This window comes from Piliocolobus tephrosceles, chromosome 12, assembly GCF_002776525.5.
Source record: "Piliocolobus tephrosceles isolate RC106 chromosome 12, ASM277652v3, whole genome shotgun sequence".
Classification (NCBI taxonomy): domain Eukaryota; kingdom Metazoa; phylum Chordata; class Mammalia; order Primates; family Cercopithecidae; genus Piliocolobus; species Piliocolobus tephrosceles.
In genome coordinates this window covers 100,131,335-100,151,474 of record NC_045445.1, presented here as the reverse complement: position 1 = coordinate 100,151,474, position 20,140 = coordinate 100,131,335, and the positions used below count along the sequence as shown (strand labels likewise).

Here is a 20,140-nt window from a genome sequence, read left to right as displayed (position 1 = left end):
TGGGTCATTTATAAAGGAAAGAGGTTCAACTGACTCTGCAGTGCTGGGAAGGCCTCAGGAAACTTACAATCATGGCAGAAGGGAAAGCAAACACATCCTTCTTCGCATGGCAGCAGCAAGGAGGAGTGCAGGGTGAAGGAGGGGAAAGCCCCTTATAAAACCATCAGATCTCATGAGAACTGACTATCATGAGAACAGCATGGAGGTAACCGGCCCCATGATTCAATTACCTCCCACCAGGTCCCTCCCACGACATATGGGGATTATGTGTACTACACTTAAAGATGAGATTTGGGTGGGAACACAGCCAAATCATATCAGTCACTTATGTTAGTAAATTCTCACTTGTGTTTGGTTCTCTTTCTGGTCTCTATTCTCTTTCAATGACTACTCTGCTAGTGGCAGAGTGGTCATTCCCTAAAAGCCTCAGAAAAAAACTAACCCTTCCAACACTTTGATTTTGGACTTCTGGCCTCCAGAACTGTGAGATAATACATTTCTATCTTTTAAACAACTCAGTCTATGGTACTTTATTATGGCAGCCCTAGCAAACAAGCACACCTTCTTTTGTTACTTTAAATGTGTACTTTTCTTTTGAGACATGGTCTCACTCTGTCACCGAGGCTGGAGTGCAATGGTGCAATCCTGGCTCACTGCAGCCTTAACTTCCTAGGTTCAAGCAATCCTCCCACCTTAGCCTCCTGAGTAGCTAGGACTACAGGTGCATACCACCGGGCCTGGCTAACTTTTCTATTTTTCATAGAGATGGGGTCTCATTATGTTATCCAATCTGGTCTCGAACTCCTGGCCTCCCACCTTGGCCTCCCAAATTGCTGGCATTACAGGTGTGAGCCACCACACCCAGCCTATACTAAACAGTCTATGTCTAATAACTTCAGTATCTGAAGTTGTATAGGTTTGACTGTTGTTTCTTATGAGTCTTGCTAATAGTGTTTTGTGTCTTGTTTTCTTGTGTGTGCTATGATTTTTTCCACTGTGGATTCCTATATTTTGAAATTTTATCTGTGGATTGAAAGGTGGCTTACACCAAAGTAGATTTATGTTTACTTCTCTCAGGCATCTTGGGTCACTACAACCTGGGACCATTTCAAGTAAATCCTTGAGGTGTTTTGCTGATACACTGGAGATGTGACTTCAGGCTGCGAAGAAGCATGACGGCAGCTATTCCTCTGGCTCAGGGCTTTTGTACTTGCTATTCCCTCTGCCTGGCATGCCCTACTTCAAATCCTCCCTCACTTCCTTCGGATCTCTGCTCAAATGGCACCCAATCATTGAGACCTTCCCTACCCACCCCATATCCACAAGTGATTCCTGGATCTCCTATCTTGATTTACTTCCATCCATACCATCATCAGAGGATGAATACTTATACACACAGACACACACACACACACACACACACACCAAAAACGTATAACTATCTATATATCACCTTTTTATTACCCATGTCCCCACAAAGCAGGAGCTATTTTTTCTGCTTTGTTCACTGTAGAATACTCAAAATAGGTTGGGCGTGGTGGCCCACGTCTGTAATCCCAGCACTTTGGGAGGCAGAGGTGGGCGGATCATGAGGTCAGGAGATCGAGACCATCCTGGCCAACATGGTGAAACCCCCGTCTCTACTAAAATACAAAAAAATTAACCAGGCATGGTGGCATGCATCCATAGTCCCAGCTACGCCAGAGGCTGAGGCAGGAGAATCGCTTGAACCCGGAAGACAGAGGTTGTGATGAGCAGAGATCATTCCAGCCTGGCAACAGAGAGAGACTCCATCTTAAAAACAAACAAACAAACAAACAGACAGACAAAAAAACACAAACAAACTTCAAAATAGTGTCTGCTATGCAGTACACGCTCAACAAAGGTTTGCTGAACATGAAAAACAACGTCTGGTTGGGCGCAGTGGCTCACGCCTGTAATCCCAACACTTTGGGAGGCCAAGGCGGGTGGATCACGAGGTCAGGAGATTGAGACCATCCTGACTAACACGGTGAAATCCTCTCTCTACTAAAAATACAAAAAAAAAAAAAAATTAGCCGGGTATGGTGGCGGGTGCCTGTAGTCTCAGCTACTCAGGAGGCTGAGGCAGGAGTATGGCGTGAACCCAAGATGTGGAGCTTGCAGTGAGCCAAGATCGCGCCACTGCACTCCAGCCTGGGCAACAGAGCGAGACTCCGTCTCAAAAACAAAAAAGCAAACAAAAAAACAATGCCCATCCACACCATGGGAGATTTTTAGGAAATTCTTCACTGTTGCTGTGGTTTGCTGCAAAGCACTGACTTCACAGGAAATCAGACAGCAGAAGCTCAGCCACAGCAACCTCAACAAAACAGATACTCCACTGTCTGAGTCTGCTCAGGCTGCTATAACAAAGATACCATAAACTGGGCAACTTATAAACAACAGAAATTTCTTTCTTTTTTTTTTTTTTTTGAGACAGAGTTTCGCTCTGTTGCCCAGGCTGGAGCGCAGTGGCGTGATCTCGGCTCACTGCAAGCTCCCCCTCCCGGGTTCACACCATTCTCCTGTCTCAGCCTCCCGAGTAGCTGGGACTACAGGCGCCCGCCCCCTCATCTGGCTAGTTTTTTGTATTTTTTTAGTAGAGACAGGGTTTCACCATGTTAGCCAGGATGGTCTCGATCTCCTGACCTCGTGATCCACCCGTCTTGGCCTCCCAAAGTGCTGGGATTACAGGCTTGAGCCACCGTGCCCGGCCTAGAAATTTCTTTATTACAGCTCTAGAGGCTGACAAGTCCAATATCAAAGTGCCAGCAGATTTGGTGTCTGGTGAGGGCCCATTTATCATTGATGGCATCTCCTTGCTGTATCCTCCCATGGTGGAAGAGGCAAATGAGCTCTGTCAGGCTTCTATTATTAGGTCACTAATCCCATTCATGAGGGCAGAACCCATGAGATCAAATCACCTCCCAAAGGCCCCACCTTCTAATATCATCACTTTGGTAATTAGGTTTCAAAATATGAATTTGGTGAGTACACAAACGCATCCACTATTGCTACCCCTTCACTTGGAGAGTATCTGCCAAACCAAGATTACTGAAGCTGCAATTCTCAAGAACATGGCCTGCTCAAAGTGAGTAAATACTGTTGACATAAATCTGGGAACAAAAATGGCTTCAATTTGAGTGAAAGAATGAGCTTGAAATAAAACCACCTCTGCCTGACCTAATAGACATCTACAGAACTCTCCACCCCAAATCAACAGAATATACATTCTTTTCAGCACCACATAGTACTTATTCCAAAATTGACCACATAGTTGGAAGTAAAGCACTCCTCAGCAAATGTAAAAGAACAGAAATTGTAACAAACTGTCTTTCAGACCTCAGTGCAATCAAACTAGAACTCAGGACTAAGAAACTCACTCAAAACTGCTCAACTACATGGAAACTGAACAACCTGCTCCTGAATGACTACTGGGTACATAACGAAATGAAGGCAGAAATAAAGATGTTCTTTGAATCCAATGAGAACAAAGATACAACATACCAGAATCTCTGGGACACATTTAAAGCAGTGTGTAGAGGGAAATTTACAGCACTAAATGCCCACAAGAGAAAGCAAGAAAGATCTAAAATTGACACCCTAACATCACAATTAAAAGAACGAGAGAAGCAAGAGCAAACACATTCAAAAGCTAGCAGAAGGTAAGCAATAACTAAGATCAGAGCAGAACTGAAGGAGATAGGGACGCAAAAATACCTTCAAAAAATTAATGAATCCAGGACCTGGTTTTTTGAAAAGATCAACAAAATTGTTGGACTGCAAGACTAACAAAGAAGAAAAGAGAGAAGAATCAAATACATGCAATAAAAAATGATAAAGGGGATATCACCACCAACTCCACAGAAATACAAACTACCATCAGGGAATACTATAAATACCTCTATGCAAATAAACCAGAAAATCTAGAAGAAATGGATAAATTCCTGGGCATACACACTCTCCCAAGACTAAACCAGGAAGAAGTTGAATCCCTGAATAGACCAATAACAGGCTCTGAAATTCAGGCAATAATTAATAGCCTAGCAACCAAAAAAAGTCCAGGACCAGACGGATTCACAGCTGAATTCTACCAGAGGTACAAGGAGGAGCTGGTACCATTCCTTCTGAAATTATTCCAATCGATAGAAAAAGAGGGAATCCTCCCTAACTCATTTTATGAGGCCAACATCATCCTGATACCAAAGCCCGGCAGAGATACAACAAAAAAAGAGAATTTTAGACCAATATCCCTGATGAACATTGATGCAAAAATCCTCAGTAAAATACTGGCAAACCAAATCCAGCAGCACATCAAAAAGCTTATCCACCATGGTCAAGTGAGCTTCATCCCTGGGATGCAAGGGTGGTTCAACATATGCAAATCAATAAACGTAATCCATCGTATAAACAGAACCAAAGACAAAAACCACATGATTATCTCCATAGATGCAGAAAAGGCCTTTGACAAAATTCAACAGCCCTTCAATGCTAAAAACTCTCAATAAATTCGGTATTGATGGAACGTATCTCAAAATAATAAGTGCTATTTATGACAAACCCACAGCCAATATCATACTGAATGGGAAAAAACTGGAAGCATTCCCTTTGAAAACTGGCACAAAACAGGGATGCTCTCTTTCGCCACTCCTATTCAACATAGTGTTGGAAGTTCTGGCCAGGGCAATCAGGCAGGAGAAAGAAATAAAGGGCATTCAATTAGGAAAAGAAGAAGTCAAATTGTCCCTGTTTGCAGATGACATGATTGTATATTTAGAAAACCCCATCGTCTCAGCCCAAAATCTCCTTAAGCTGATAAGCAACTTCAGCAAAGTCTCAGGATACAAAATTAATGTGCAAAAATCACAAGCATTCTTATACACCAGTAACAGACAAGCAGAGAGCCAAATCAGGAATGAACTTCCATTCACAATTGCTTCAAAGAGAATAAAATACCTAGGAATCCATCTTACAAGGGATGTAAAGGACCTCTTCAAGGAGAACTACAAACCACTGCTCAGTGAAATAAAAGAGGACACAAACAAATGGAAGAACATACCATGCTCATGGATAGGAAGAATCAATATCGTGAAAATGGCCATACTGCCCAAAGTTATTTATAGATTCAATGCCATCCCCATCAAGCTACCAATGAGTTTCTTCACAGAATTGGAAAAAACTGCTTTAAAGTTCATATGGAACCAAAAAAGAGCCCGCATTGCCAAGACAATCCTAAGTCAAAAGGACAAAGCTGGAGGCGTCACGCTACCTGACTTCAAACTATACTACAAGGCTACAGTAACCAAAACAGCATGGTACTGGTACCAAAACAGAGATATAGACCAATGGAACAGAACAGAGCCCTCAGAAATAATACCATGCATGTACAACCATCCGATCTTTGACAAACCTGACAAAAACAAGAAATGGGGAAAGGATTCCCTATTTAATAAATGGTGCTGGGAAAATTGGCCATATGTGGAAAGCTGAAACTGGATCCCTTCCTTACACCTTATACAAAAATTAATTCAAGATGGATTAAAGACTTAAATGTTAGACCTAAAACCATAAAACCCCTAGAAGAAAACCTAGGCAATACCATTCAGGACATAGGCATGGGCAAGGACTTCTTGTCTAAAACACCAAAAGCAATGGCAACAAAAGCCAAAATTGACAAATGGGATCTAATTAAACGAAAGAGCTTCTGCACAGCAAAATAAACTACCATCAGAGTGAACAGGCAACCTACAGAATGGGAGAAAATTTTTGCAATCTACTCATCTGACAAAGGGCTAATGTCCAGAATCTACAAAGAACTCAAACAAATTTACAAGAAAAAAAACAACCCCATCAAAAAGCGGGTGAAGGATATGAACAGACACTTCTTAAAAGAAGACATTTATGCAGCCAACAGACACATGCAAAAATGCTCATCATCACTGGCCATCAGAGAAATGCCACAATGAGATACCATCTCACACCAGTTAGAATGGCAATCATTAAAAAGTCAGGAAACAACAGGTGCTGGAGAGGATGTGGAGAAATAGGAACACTTTTACACTGTTGGTGGGATTGTAAACTAGTTCAACCATTGTGGAAGACAGTGTGGCAATTCCTCAAGGATCTAGAACTAGAAATACCATTTGACCCAGCCATCCCATTACTGGGTATATACCCAAAGGATTATAAATCATGCTGCTATAAAGACACATGCATACATATGTTTATTGCAGCACTATTCACAACAGCAAAAACTTGGAACCAACCCCAATGTCCATCAATGATAGACTGGATTAAGAAAATGTGGCACATACACACCATGGAATACTATGCAGCCATAAAAAAGGATGAGTTCATGTCCTTTGTAGGGACATGGATGCAGCTGGAAACTATCATTCTTAGCAAACTATTGCAAGAACAGAAAACCAAACACCACATATTCTCTTTCATAGGTGAGAATTGAACAATGAGAACACTTGGACACAGGAAGGGGCACACCACACACTGGGGCCTGTTGTGGGTGGGGGGGGGAGGGGGGAGGGATAGCATTAGGAGATACACCTAATGTAAATGACGAGTTAATGGGTGCAGCACACCAACATGGCACATGTGTACTTATGTAACAAACCTGCACGTTGTGCACATGTACCCTAGAACTTAAAGTATTAAAAAAAAAAACCCACCTCTGCCCAAGGGACTGTGCTATGGTTTGAATGTGTCCCTTCCAAAATTCAGATGTTGCCAATGTGCTAGTATCAAGATGTGGGGTCTTTAAGAGGTGATTAGGTCACAAGGGCTGCTCCCTCATTAATGGATTAATGCCCTTTTAAAAGAAGATTCAGGAAGTGTTCAGTTAGCTCATTAGCTTATTAGCTTGCCCTTCTGCCTTCTGCCGTGTGAGGACATGGCAAGAAGGCCCTCACCAGCCCAAATACTAGTGTCTTGATCTTGGACTTCCTAGCCTCCAGAATAGTAAGAAATAAACTTCTATGCTTCATAAATTACCAGTCTCAGGCATTCTGTTGTAGAGGTACAAAGTGAACTGAGATAAACGATAAGGGAATCATCCATCTAAAATCTTGCCACTAAGTGGAAAGGTAAAAATGTCCTCTGAACATTTATAGCCACTGGCCTGCCATCATGCTTCTTTGCAGCTTAAACTCTCACCTTCCAGGTATTATGGATTATCAAGATTAAGAATATCAGGATTATCCTTAGCTTCCTGAAAACCCTTTGGGAGACTCCCTCCCTTTGTTACACCCTGGAACAAAAGTAACACATCTAAAACAGTACAAATGAAATCAGGACCACATGCTGAAGGGTCAAAAGATAATAAAGCAACGAAAACAGGATGCACAACAGGAAATATGCTGGGAGTCCTAAGACCAAATAGATTTGTTATACCAACAAACAAAATTGGGCTGAACAATAGGATTTACCTACTGAAAAACAGAGTGCTCTCAGATTGGACCACAATGTCTAAAGTAGTTCTCAGATTAAGATACATAATCCAAATATACCTATAATAAACCAGAAAGCGTGAGATTAATTGAATTACACATTAAACTAAAGAAGTTAGAAAAAGAAAAAAAAAAGTTAAAAGCAGATGGAAGGATTTTAGCGAAATAAAAGCATAAATGAATAATTAGAAAATAGAAAAATGGCAAAATGCATGAACTGCAATACAGGTGAGGAAGAGTAAAATAAATAAAATATTAGCATTTATTTACCTAATTGAGGGAAAAATCACAAATACACTCTATGAGAACTATGTTGGAGAAATAGCCCTAGATATAAAGGAAATTAATCATGAGACTACTTTACCCAAAATTATACAAATATATTAAGAACCTTGAGGAAAGACATGATTTTAAAAAATTACAAAGAGTCCATATTTCTACATCTATATATTGATATATCAATATCTCAATCTAAATGCATATATAGGCCGGGTGCTGTGGCTCATGCTTGTAATCCCAGCACTTTGGAAAGTCGAGGTGGGCAGATCACCTGAGGTCAGTAGTTCGAGACCAGCCTTGCCAACATGGTGAAACCCCATCTTTACTAAAAATACAAAAATTAGCCGGGCCTGGTGTTGCATGCCGATAATCCCAGCTACTCAAGAAGGTGAGGCAGGACAATCGCTTGAACCTAGGAGGTGGAGGTTGCAGTGAGCCAAGATTGCACCACTGCACTCCAGCCTGGGTAAGAGTGAGACTCCATCTCAAAATAAATAAATACATAAATGCATATATAATCTAAACAGAAAAATATGATGGAAGAAATAGAGAAAGATGACAAAGAGATACCCTTCAAATAATGCGCCATGCCCAAATAAATTCACAAGAGAATTCTATAAAGCATTTAAGGACCAGACAACACCAAAGTAGTGCGAATTCTTGCAGATACATTTATCCTGTGAAGGGGGCCAAGATAGTTTTGAGGGTGAGCAAATCGATTCCATATTTGTGGTGTTGAAAATATTCTGAGGGCCTAACCAGATCATTCTGTGGAAGGGTAATCATATATACTGGGGAACATATGAGTCTATTCTACAGCTGAGAAGTTGTCACTATTTCTGTTCAATGTGAGTTTTCCCATGCACAGTGAGGACTGACTTCTGGGAATAGACCTTCCCACAATCAGCAAATATACATGGTGTCTTTACTATATGGATTCTGATGCCCAGTGAAGTATACATGCTGGCAGAAGGCCTTCCCACAGTCACTGCATCTGGAGGGTTTCTCCCCAGTGTATCTTCTCTGATATGTAATCATCTGTGATTTCCGGGAAAAAGTCATCCCAGACTCAGCACATTCAGGGGGTTTCTCCCTAGGATGAGTTTTCTGATGTATAATGAGTGGAGACTTCCCACAGAAGGCCTTTCCACATTCACTACATTTATAGGGTTTCTCTCCAGTATGACCTCTCTGATGTAGAATGAGATGTGACTTCAGGGAAAAGGCCCTCCCACACTCGGTACACTCATAGGGTTTCTCCCCTGTGTGAACTCGCTGATGAATAATGAGGGGTGATTTCTGGGAGAAGGCTTTGCCACATTCACCACACTGATAAGGTTTCTCCCCTGTATGAATTCTCTGGTGTATGATAAGAGGTGATTTCTGAGAGAAGGATTTTCCACATTCAGTACACATGTAAGGTTTCTCTCCAGTATGAAGTCTTTGATGACCAGTGAGGTGTGACTTCTGGGAAAAGGCCTTCCCACAGTCAGTACACACATAAGGTTTTTCTCCTGTATGAATTCTTTGATGTCCTATGAGGTGGGACTGTTGGCAGAAAGTTTTCCCACATTCATTACACTTATAGGGCTTCTCTCCAGTATGCGTTCTCTGATGTATAATGAGCTGTGTTTTCCGAGGGAAGGTCTTCCCACATTCGGTACATTCATAGGGCTTCTCCCCAGTATGAGTTATCCGGTGTATAAAAAGATGAGACGTTGCACAGAAGGCTTTCCCACATTCACTGCATTCAAAGGACTTCTCTCTGGTATGAACTCTCTGATGTATAATTAGATGTGACTTCTGGGAGAAAGCTTTTGGACACTCAAAACATTCATAGGGTTTCTCTCCAGTATGGACTCTCTGATGAACAATGAAAGGTGACTTCTGGGAGAATGCTCTTCCACACTCAGTACATTCATAGGGTTTCTCCCCAGTGTGAATTCTCTGATGCACAATGAGGTGTGATTTCTCACTGAAGGCTTTCCTACAATCTCCACATATATATGGTTTCTCTCCAGTATGAATTCTTTGATGTATAATGAGCTGTGACTTCTTGATAAAGCCTTTCCCACACATACTACAAACATTGGGTTTCTCTCTGGCTTGAACTTTCTTATACTGAACATGGGCTTGCTTATGACTGAGAACTTTTTCACTTTGACTGTCTCCATAGGGCTCTATTCCTGTATGAATGAAGCCTTCCTTCTCAGGCACAGAACAGGAAGCATTATACCTAGGTGGTCTCCCACATCCAAATCTCTCAACGGGGTTCTTTCTTGCATAGCTCCTGTTATAATTTAGTAAGTCTGAACTGGACTTCAAGCTATTTTCACATGAATCAAGCTTATGGAATTTTTGACTTGAAGGAGCAAGGTCTGTGCACCGATTGAACATTTTCCCAAAAGCGCTATACTTGGAACCCGTCTCATCAGTCAATGCTTCATGACTGATGACTGTGACTTGCCTCAAAACTCTGTCTTGATTTCCTTGATATCTATCTATCTGATTATCAATATGCCAGATTTTTAAAACAGAGTACAATGAATTATCCTTTGGGGCTCTTTCTAGTATCTCCCTTTGAAATAAAAGTTCTCCAGAAATGATCTGCTGGGAAGATTCAAGGCCTTTCACTCTGTCTGAAGGAAGAAGAAAGAGGCAAAATCAAACAGACACACACACACACACACACACACACAAAACAGTTGGCAATGAACAGAGGTACTAGGAAGGTGGCTGTTGTAGAATGAATGTTATAAAGGAGGCCTGATAAATTTTAAGGAAGAAAAAAGGTAACAGATGTCAGAGATGTCAAGGAAGAAGAAGGTGCCCTCTTGACCATCTACCCAATTCTCACTTACCTGAGTAGATCCACCTTGACAACTCACTCTCTATGATCCATGGGTCCTTTCCATGTTCCAACTTAAAGATTACATCTGGTTTTATACCTGAACACCCTGTTAAGAGAAAATTGTAGTGGCTTTGGACTTGGCAGCTCAGAAATTCATGAAGAGAAGCACTTGCAGGGGCCTCCCAGCAAAGTTGAATCCTTAACTCACACCATAACATAAAAATAAATTCTAGATATAACAAAAGTATAAACATGAAAAACCAAAACTATAAAAGAACACACTATATTAAAGGAATATCATAAAGGTCATGGTATTGACAGCTCTAAAAGAAGGATGAGGAGGATTTGATTCATTGGTACACAGGGAATCTGCCCTTACCCACGGAGACCAGGTGACTATAGGTCTCCAGCATCACATCCCTATGTAGGGTCTTCTGAGCAGGATTCAACTGCTGCCACTCTTCCTTGGTGAAGTCCACAGCCACATCCTCAAATGTCACTGGTTCCTATAACAGCACATTCCTGTACAATCTGCTCATTCTGGTCATTTTTACCATAGCAATACATGTAGGATGCCTACTTTGCGCTTTGACCAGCATACTTTATGAGAGAAACAATGTAAAACCCTCCCATTGGCAAGTATAGTTAATGGAACAGAACAGACAGTCTAGAAATAGATACAAATAAAAATGTGAAATTTAATATATAATAAAGGTAGGATTTTAAACAGTTATGGAAAAACAGATTATTCAAAACTGGAGAGTTATCAGAAAAAAATGTAACTGAATCCCCTACCTCACACTACATACAAAAATAAATTCAGGACAAAAATTTAAATGAAAAAGAGAAACTATAAAATAAAGACAGGACAGGTTTTAAAAAATAATCTTTGAGTGGAGAAGACTCTTCTAAGCATGCCCCAAAACCCAGATGCCACAAATGAAAACACTGATAAATGTGACTACTTTATGTATTACATGGCAAAATATATCAAACAAACCCAAAGGATATGACTAACTAGGGAAAAAATATACACACAACAGATAGGGTGGACAAAGAGTTAATTACTTCCATGTATTGAGAGAGCTCCTGCAAAGCAAGAAGAAAACGACCAACAACTTTTTAAAAAATGGTTGATATGGTTTGGCTCTGTGTCCCCACCCAAATCTCATCTTGAATTGCAATCCCCACTTGTCAAGTGAAGGAGGTGATTGAATCATGGAGGCACTTTCCCCCATGCTGTTCTCGTAATAGTGAGTGAGTTCTCACAGGATCTAATGGTTTTATAAGCGTCTGGCATTTCCCTTGCTGGCATTTCTCTCTCCTGCCACCATGTGAAGAAGGTCCTTGCTTCCTTGCTTCCCCTTCCACCATGATTGTAAGTTTCCTGAGGCTTCCCCAGCCCCGTGGAACTGTGAGTCAATTAAACTTCTTTCCTTTATAAATTACCCAGTCTTGGGTATTTCCTTATAGTGGCATGAGAACAGACTAATACAGTGGTCAAGGGACATGGCCATCATTTCACAGAAAGGAAAATGCAAATGTTTTTTAAACACATAAAAAGATGCTCAACTTCACTCACATGAAGATAAATGCAAGCTAAAACAAGACATAATTTTTCCCTTACATATTATCAAAGATGAGCATTTGATTAGTCACTGGCCAAATGCTATGACTGGGGATAAGTCACAGTGACTTAGTGTAAGTTAGTGGAGATGTCAAAAAACAGGCATACTCAAGTTGTCTGTGGTGTATGGTATATTTTGAAGGCAATTAATTTGGCAATATCTTTCAAAATTTGTAATGTACACATCCTCTGACTTGCAATTTGGTTTCTAGAAGTTATTCTACATAAACATAAACATTCACATATGTGAGCAAATGACATGTGTGAAGACACTGCTTTACAGTACTATTTATAATAGCAAAAGAATGGAAACCATCTCATGGGAGATTGGATGAATAAATTATGCTACAATCTCCATAAGGGAATACTATATGCAATTATAAACAGTAACAAGGAAGGGGCCAGATGTGGTGGCTCACACCTGTAATCCCAGCCCTTTGGGAGGCAGGGGCAGGTGGATCACTTGAGGTCAGGAGTTCGAGACCAGCCTGGCCAACATGGCGAAACTCCGTCTCTACTAAAAATACAAAAATTAGCCAGGCATGGTGGTGCATGCCTGTAGTCTCAGCTACTCAGATGGCTGAGGCAGGAGAATTGCTTGAACCCAGGAAGCAGAGGATGCAGTGAGTAGAGACTGTGCCACTGCACTCGAGCCTGGGCGACAGACTGAGACTCTGTCTCAAACAAAACAAAACAAAACAACAAACAAACAAAAAACCAGCCTGGGCAACATGGCAAAACCCTGTCTCTACAAAAAATACAAAAAAAATTAGCTGGGTGTGGTGGCACACACCTATAGGCCCAGCTACTAGGGAGGCTGAGGTGAGAGGATCACCTGAGCCTGGGAGGTCAAGGCTGCAGTAAGCCAAGATAGTGCCACTGCACTTTAGCCTGGGCAACTGAAGTGAAACCCTGAAAAAAAAAAAAAAAAAAAAAAGGAAAGCAAACAAGCAAGCAAGCAACAAGGAAGATCTACATTAATTGATATGCCACAATATCTAAGATATACTGTTAAGTGAAAATAAACATTCATTCACTCAGCAAGCAGTTATTGAGTACCTAGTGAATACCAAGCACTATTCTAGGAACTGGGGATACAGCAGGAAAAAAAAACGTGGCAAAAATACCTCCCCTGAAGGAGTTTATATTCTAGTGAGGGGAGACAGACAAAAAGATTGAGAGAAAAATCACTACCTGGCAAAAAAAAAAAAAAAAAAAAAAAATTTGCAATGTGCACTTCAAAATCACTCGTATACAAAAAGCTCCTGGGAAACCATAAGCAAAGACAAAGAAAGAGGGATTCACAGAGAAATACAAAGTGGAAAATAAATATGTGAAAAGATGCTGAAGCTTATTTAATCCCTACAGAAAAGCAAATGAAAATGAAATATAATGCTTAATCATAAAAACAACAAGAATGAAAAATACAGATGATGGCTAATGGTGGCAGGAGGGAAGGGGAACCTTGGGAAACAGGTGGACTTTCTTGTAAACAATTTGTGGCCACATGTGTCAGCTGATCGAAACACAATTTGGGCCAGGCAGGGTGGCTCACGCCTGTAATCCCAGCACTTTGGGAGGCTGAGATGGGCGGATCACCCGAGGTCAGGAGTTCGAGACCAGCCTGGCCAACATGGTGAAACCCAGTATCTGCTAAAAATGCAAAAATTAGCCGGGCGTGGTGGCAGGCACCTGTAATCCCAGCTACTCGGGAGGCTGAGGCAGGAGAATCGCTTGAACCTGGGAGGCGGAGGTTGCAGTGAGCTGAGATCACGCCACTGCACTCCAACCTGGGGGACAGAGTGAGACTCTGTCCCAAAAAATGTATATATACAATTTGAAAAATATTCTTTAAATTTTAAGCATGTGTGCCTCTGACCTAGCACACTCATGTCTAAGAATGTGGCCTACACAAATACTTCACAAATATAAAAAGATGTCTTTATAAAGTTGTTTTAATTGTGTCTTCACTGCTTGAGAGGTCTGGTTAGGTCATGTACCAACTGTGTGATCTCTGTGCCTCGTTTTCTTCATCTGAAAAATGGGAATAACAATGGTACCCAGCACAGAGGGTTCCTGGGTAAATTAAATGAGTTAATTCCATGGTATTTTATAATAGCAGTGCCTGGCACATGATAAGCACTGGGTAAACAGTAGCTATGATTATTCTTATTACTATTGTATATAAAAGAAAAACTAGAAATAACTTTTTCACAGCCCATCAACAAGGTTCTGGTATCCTGCAAACATTAAATGGACATTTAATGGACATTAATTTCACAATGTAGATCAGTGGACAATGTAGATCAGGACATAGCAAACTATGGCCTGTAGGCCAAATTTAGCCCATAATGTGTTCTTCAATGGTCCACAAGCTGAAGTGGTTTTACACGTTTTCTTTTGAGACAGTCTTGCTCTACCACCCAAGCTGGAGTGCAGTGAAACAATCTTGACTCACTGCAACCTCCTCCTCCCAGGCTCAAGTGATTCTCCTACAATCAGCCTCCTGAGTAGCTGGCACCACAGGCGCATGCCACCATGCCTGGCTAATTTTTGTATGTTTTTGTAGAGATGGGTTTCGCCATGTTGCCCAGGCTGGCCTAGAACTTCTGAGCTCAAGCAATCCGCCCACCTTGGCCTCCCAAAGTGTTGGGATTATAGGCGTGAACAGCTGCACCTGGCCTGGTTTTTACATTTTTAATGATTGAAAAAAAAGTCAAAAGAAGAATAATATTTTGTGACATGAAAATTATATGAAATTCAACCTTCAGTGTCCATAAATAAACTGTTATTGAATCATGGCCAGACTCATTGGTTTACATATTGTCGATAGCTGCTTTCTACCTAAAACAGCAGATTTGAATAGTTGCAACAGGGACCGTATGGCCCACAAAGCCTCAGATACTTCGATCTGTACCTCTACAGAAAAAAATTTGCTGAGCCTTGACTTAGAGGAACTGAACAAAATGAAAATTACAATTTACCAAATCGGACATAAAAAGAAATAGAAAATTTGAATGGTAGTATATCTTTTAAATAAATTGAATATATAATTTAAAACCTTCCCACAAAGAAAACTCCATACCCTGATGGCTTCACTGGGGAGCTCCTCCAAACATTTAAGAAGGAAATAGGCCGGGTGCGGTGGCTCATGCCTGTAATCCCAACACTTTGGGAGGCCGAGGTGGGTGGATCACCTGAGGCCAGGAATTCAAGATCAGCCTGCCCAACATGGTGAAACCCCATCTGTACTAAAAATACAAAAGTTAGCTAGGCGTGGTTGTGGGGTACTTGTGAGACTGAGGCAGGAGAATCACTTGAACCTGGGAGGCAGAGGTTGCAATGAGCCGAGATCGCGCCACTGTACTCCAGTCTGGGCAACAAGAGTGAAACTCCATCTCAAAAAAAAAAAAAAAAAAAAAAAAAAGAAAAGAAAAAAAAAATTAAGGAGGAAATAATACCAATATTACCCCAATTTTCCCAGAGAATATAAAGAGAATACTTTCCAACATGAGGCCAACGTAACATGATGCCAAAATGTGGCAGAAACAATACCAGAAAGTAAAATTACAGGCCCTTATGTCTTATGAACATAGTAGTATAAACCCTAAACAAAATATTAACAAGGGATTGGCTAGATCATGATGATGATAATGGGAGTAGGTGGGGATAAAAGATAGATAAAATAAGCTTGGCTATCAGTTGATAATATTTGCAGATGGATAATTACAAAAGGGTTCACTAAAATCTCTACTTTCGTATATGTTCAAAATTAAAATTTTCCACAATAAATGTATTAAAACTACATTTATTGAGTATATCTTATATTAGGCAAGAAAAGAAAGTAGCAGAATAGAACAGAAACTGTGTGTATTTTTTTGTGTGTGGTAAAGAAAAAATACGTGACAAAAATGAGATCATTTTCACACATTTACACATCCATCTACACACATAGATGGAGTTATAAATGCATAAAGAAAAGAGATACTCCTCAAACCAGATAATCCTAGTTATGTCAGGGAAGGAGGAAGAAGTGAGATTGGAGATATTTCACTTCTTTTTTTTTTTTTTAAAAACTATATTGTTTATATTCTTTGCCCCACGTATAGATTACCTTTTCAGGGAGGGGGAAAAAAGACAGACTAAAATTGGAAGAGCAGAGAAGGAACTGGTCTTGAGTTGGGTTGAGACCCCACAAACTCTGAGATGACAGCAAAGGAGCCATGGAAAACAAGGAAACTATCCCACTCTCCAAGCCCCTGCCCGAGAACTTTAACTAAAAACATTCTCTTTAGAACAACTACTGACAATACCACCCTGAACTGAAAACCACTGGCCTTCAGGAAAACTCAGTAACAAAATTCCTTAGGTTAAAGTCCCAGAAATCTTGACTTGCTAAGGAGCTGGACTGATTTCTTTTTGTGGAGAATGCAAATCACATAATTGATCATGCTATGTTACCCTTTACACTGGAGCTGCCAGAAGGCTCATAGTCAAAATGTTTAGTTAAGTTTCTATGAAGGCCAGATGATCTGTGTATCTTCACAGCAATTTTGCCTGTTGATCATCTATTCTTTCTAAATTTCTCTAATCCTTATTTTCAATGAATTGCCCTTTCCCATTTTGTTGTGGGAAAACCAAGTGGCAAACAAATAACTTACCTGGGACTCAATCATTTTCTGTTTCTCTTTGGAAGGCAATTGGGGACGGGGTGGGGTGCAGAAGAGTCTAGAAGATCAAGCTGAATTAACCACTCTTCAATAGCTGGATGTGACAATGTGTTGCTTGTTAATTCACTGATGACTTGTGTTTCTCGTCTGACTCAGTAATTCCATTTCCGGAACTTTGTCCTAAGGTAATAATCATGGATACGTGCAGATATTTAACCACAGAAACCTTCAACACAGTTTTGTCTTTAACACCATATTACTGAAAATAATATAAATGCGCAGCACTAAAGACTGGGAAAATAAATTATAGAACCTCCAAAGGCTTGAAAAGCAGGCAGCCCTTAAAAGCAAAACTCTAGATGATTAAAAGAGGCTCAGGAAACACTGCCAGCAAATGTAAAATATGGTCTTGTCTGGGTCTTTACTTGAATAGACAAAAGAAATTTTTGAGATAATCGTGAAAGTTTGAACCCTGACTAGATATTTGATAACATTAAGGAATTTAACCATTGATTATCTGAAGATATTATTGTTAATTATTTTACCTTAAGGTAACAGCATCGACCTTTAAGGCCTTATCTTTTACGTAATGAAGCGTGTATGGATGAAAAGATATGTCTGGGATTTGTTTCAAAATAATAAAGACTACACATGTAAAAAGTCATTGAATTATATATAGGCTGGGTGTGGTGGGCCAGCACTTTGGGAGGCCAAGGCGGGTGGATTGCCTGAGCTCAGGAATTGGAGACCAGCCTGGGTAACATGGCGAAAACCCATCTCTACTAAAAAATACAAAAATCAGCCAGGCATGGTGGTGCATGCTTGTAATCCCAGCATGTTGGGAGGTGGAGGAGGGCAAATTGCTTGAGGCCAGGAGTTCGAGACCAGCCTGGGTAACATAGGGAGACCCATCTCTACAAAAAATTACCCTGGCTGGTGGCACACACCTGTAATCCCAGCACTTTGGGAGGCTGAAGCAGGCAGATGGCTTGAGCCCAGGAGTTCGAGACCAAACTGGCCAACATGGCAAAATTCGCCTCTACTAAAAATTAGCCAGGCATAGTGGTGGGTGCCTGTAATCTCAGCTACTAGGGAGACTGAGACATGAGAATCACTTGAACCCAGGAGGTGGAGTTTGCAGTGAGCCGAGATTGAGCCACTCCACTTCAGCCTGGACTATGAGTGAGTGAGGAAAGAGGAAAGGAAGGCAAGAAAGGCAGGAAGGAAGGCAGGAGGGAAGGCAGGAAGGAAGGCAGGAAAGCAGGGAGGGAGGGAACGAGGAAGAAAGAAGGAAGGAAGGGCATTATGGGAGGAAGAAGTGAGAGGGTGGCCTAGATGAGGACTTGGCGAACTTTTTCTGTAAAAGGGTCATATGGTAAATGTTTTCGATTTTGTGGGGTCTGTGGTCTCTGCTGTAACTACTCAGCCCTGCCATTGCAGGTTGAAAATAGCCCTAGACAATACATAAACTAAAGGTGCTCACTGACTGTGTTCCAAATAAACATCATTTTTGGGCACAGATATTTGAATTTTATATCATTTTCATAGGTCACAAAATATTCTCCATTTGATTTTTTTCTAAGGATAAAAAGTGTGAAAAAACCATTCTTAATTCCTGACTGTATTTTTTTTTTAAAAAAGCAGCATGTCAGATTTGGCCCACTGCCCAGTTTTCTAGCCCCTGGTCTAGATAAAACAAGATTGGCCGTGAGTTGATGACTGATGAGACTGGGTGGTGGGCATAATGGGGGTCCATTATACAATTCCCTCTATTTTTGTGGATCCTTGAAAATTTCCATAAGAAAGGTTTATATTTAAGTATTACTATAGAAATAAACTAAGTAGTACTATGGAAATTAAGTTAATAGCATGGAAACATCACTGTAAAATGAAGAAGAGGCAGAACACAAGAATGTGTTCCTAATTGTTTAATAACAGAATAACAGGCCGGGGTGGTGGCTCACACCTGTCATCCCAGTACTTTGGGAGGCCAAGGCAGGAGGACTGCTTGAGTCCAGAAGTTTGAGCTCAGCCTGAGCAACATAGTGAGACCTCATTTCTACAAAAAATAAACAAAATTAGCCGGGCGTGGTGATGCACACCTGTAGTCCCGGCTACTTGGCAGGCTGAGTCAAGAGAGTCACTTGAACCCGAGAGGCAGAGGTTGCAGTGTGCTGAGATCACACCACTGCACTCCAGCCTGGGCAACAGAGCGAGACTCTGTCAAAGAAAAAAAAAAAAAGGAAAAGAAAAGAAAAACAACCATGTAGATCACACATTCTCATTGGGGGTGATACTGCCCCCAAGGGGGCAAAAATTAGTTCTTGGTGGTCAAAAAAAAGAAAGAAAAATTATTAGATATTACAATGGTTTGTGACTTTCCAGAGCAACCCTAGCTGACAAAACCTTATTCCTTGGTATTTAATTTCCTTCATCAGATTTTGGTATTACGTGAGCAGCAGTAACCTTGAGTTCAAGGAAGATCCATGAAATATATACAAAATCAGTGCTGCAAAACTACGGTGAATAGGTAACATTCAGGTATTAACTCACTTCTCATCCCAAGCCTCACAGGGTAGGCCCTGCTATTATCCTCATTTCGCAGTGGGGAAACTGAGGCCTGGAGAGATTTCATGAGTTGTCTAAGATCACACTGCCAGTGATTTAGAACGAGGTGATAGAAGAACAAAGAGTAAAGAACTCCTCCCAAGCTGTCCTGGCACTAAGATTTTCAGAGATTCAACACCATTTACTTCTGGATGCCCTAAAAAATTAGTTATCCTCCTAAATTCCACAGGACATTGTCTGTTTTTTAACTGAGAATGTGCTTTACAGTTCGAAATTAGCTTAAAATCTTCATATTTAAAGCCATAAAATGAAAAGAGAAGCCAAAAATTGGAAGATTTGCAAAACACACACCACTACTAAAGGAGTGGTATCAGAATATATAAAAACAATTCCTGGCTGGGCACGGTAGCTCACGCCTGTAATCCCAGCACTTTGAGAGGCCGAGGTGGGTGTATCACCCGAGGTCAAGAGTTCGGGACCAGCTTGGACAACATGGTGAAACCCCGTCTCTACTACAAATACAAAAAAAATTAGCCAGGCGTGGTGGCGGGCACCTGTAATTCCAGCTATTCCGGAGGCTGAGGGAGGATAATTGCTAGAACAAGGGAGGCAGAGGTTGCAGGGAACCATGATTGCTCCACACACTCCAGCCTGGGTGACAGAG

General features: G+C 41.0%; 1 protein-coding gene and 1 long non-coding RNA gene across 2 annotated transcripts in view; one reads left to right on the top strand and one right to left on the bottom strand.

Annotated features, from left to right (window-relative positions):
• Positions 1 to 2,989: 2,989 nt before the first annotated feature.
• On the top strand, positions 2,990 to 17,363 carry LOC111535746. Its single transcript, XR_002729547.1, has 2 exons — positions 2,990 to 3,112; positions 16,348 to 17,363. It is a non-coding gene; the product is annotated as an uncharacterized LOC111535746 (long non-coding RNA).
• Positions 8,373 to 20,140, bottom strand: part of ZNF630 (zinc finger protein 630) — a 12,874-nt gene continuing 1,106 nt past the window's right edge. The window contains exons 2-5 of the mRNA XM_023201987.1: positions 16,900 to 17,088; positions 10,991 to 11,117; positions 10,622 to 10,717; positions 8,373 to 10,399 (exon numbers count right to left, since the gene is read on the bottom strand). Coding sequence (XP_023057755.1) covers positions 8,664 to 10,399; positions 10,622 to 10,717; positions 10,991 to 11,117; positions 16,900 to 16,914 — 1,974 coding nt within the window. The 5' untranslated portion in view covers positions 16,915 to 17,088 and the 3' untranslated portion in view covers positions 8,373 to 8,663. The remainder of the gene's footprint in view (positions 10,400 to 10,621; positions 10,718 to 10,990; positions 11,118 to 16,899; positions 17,089 to 20,140) is intronic.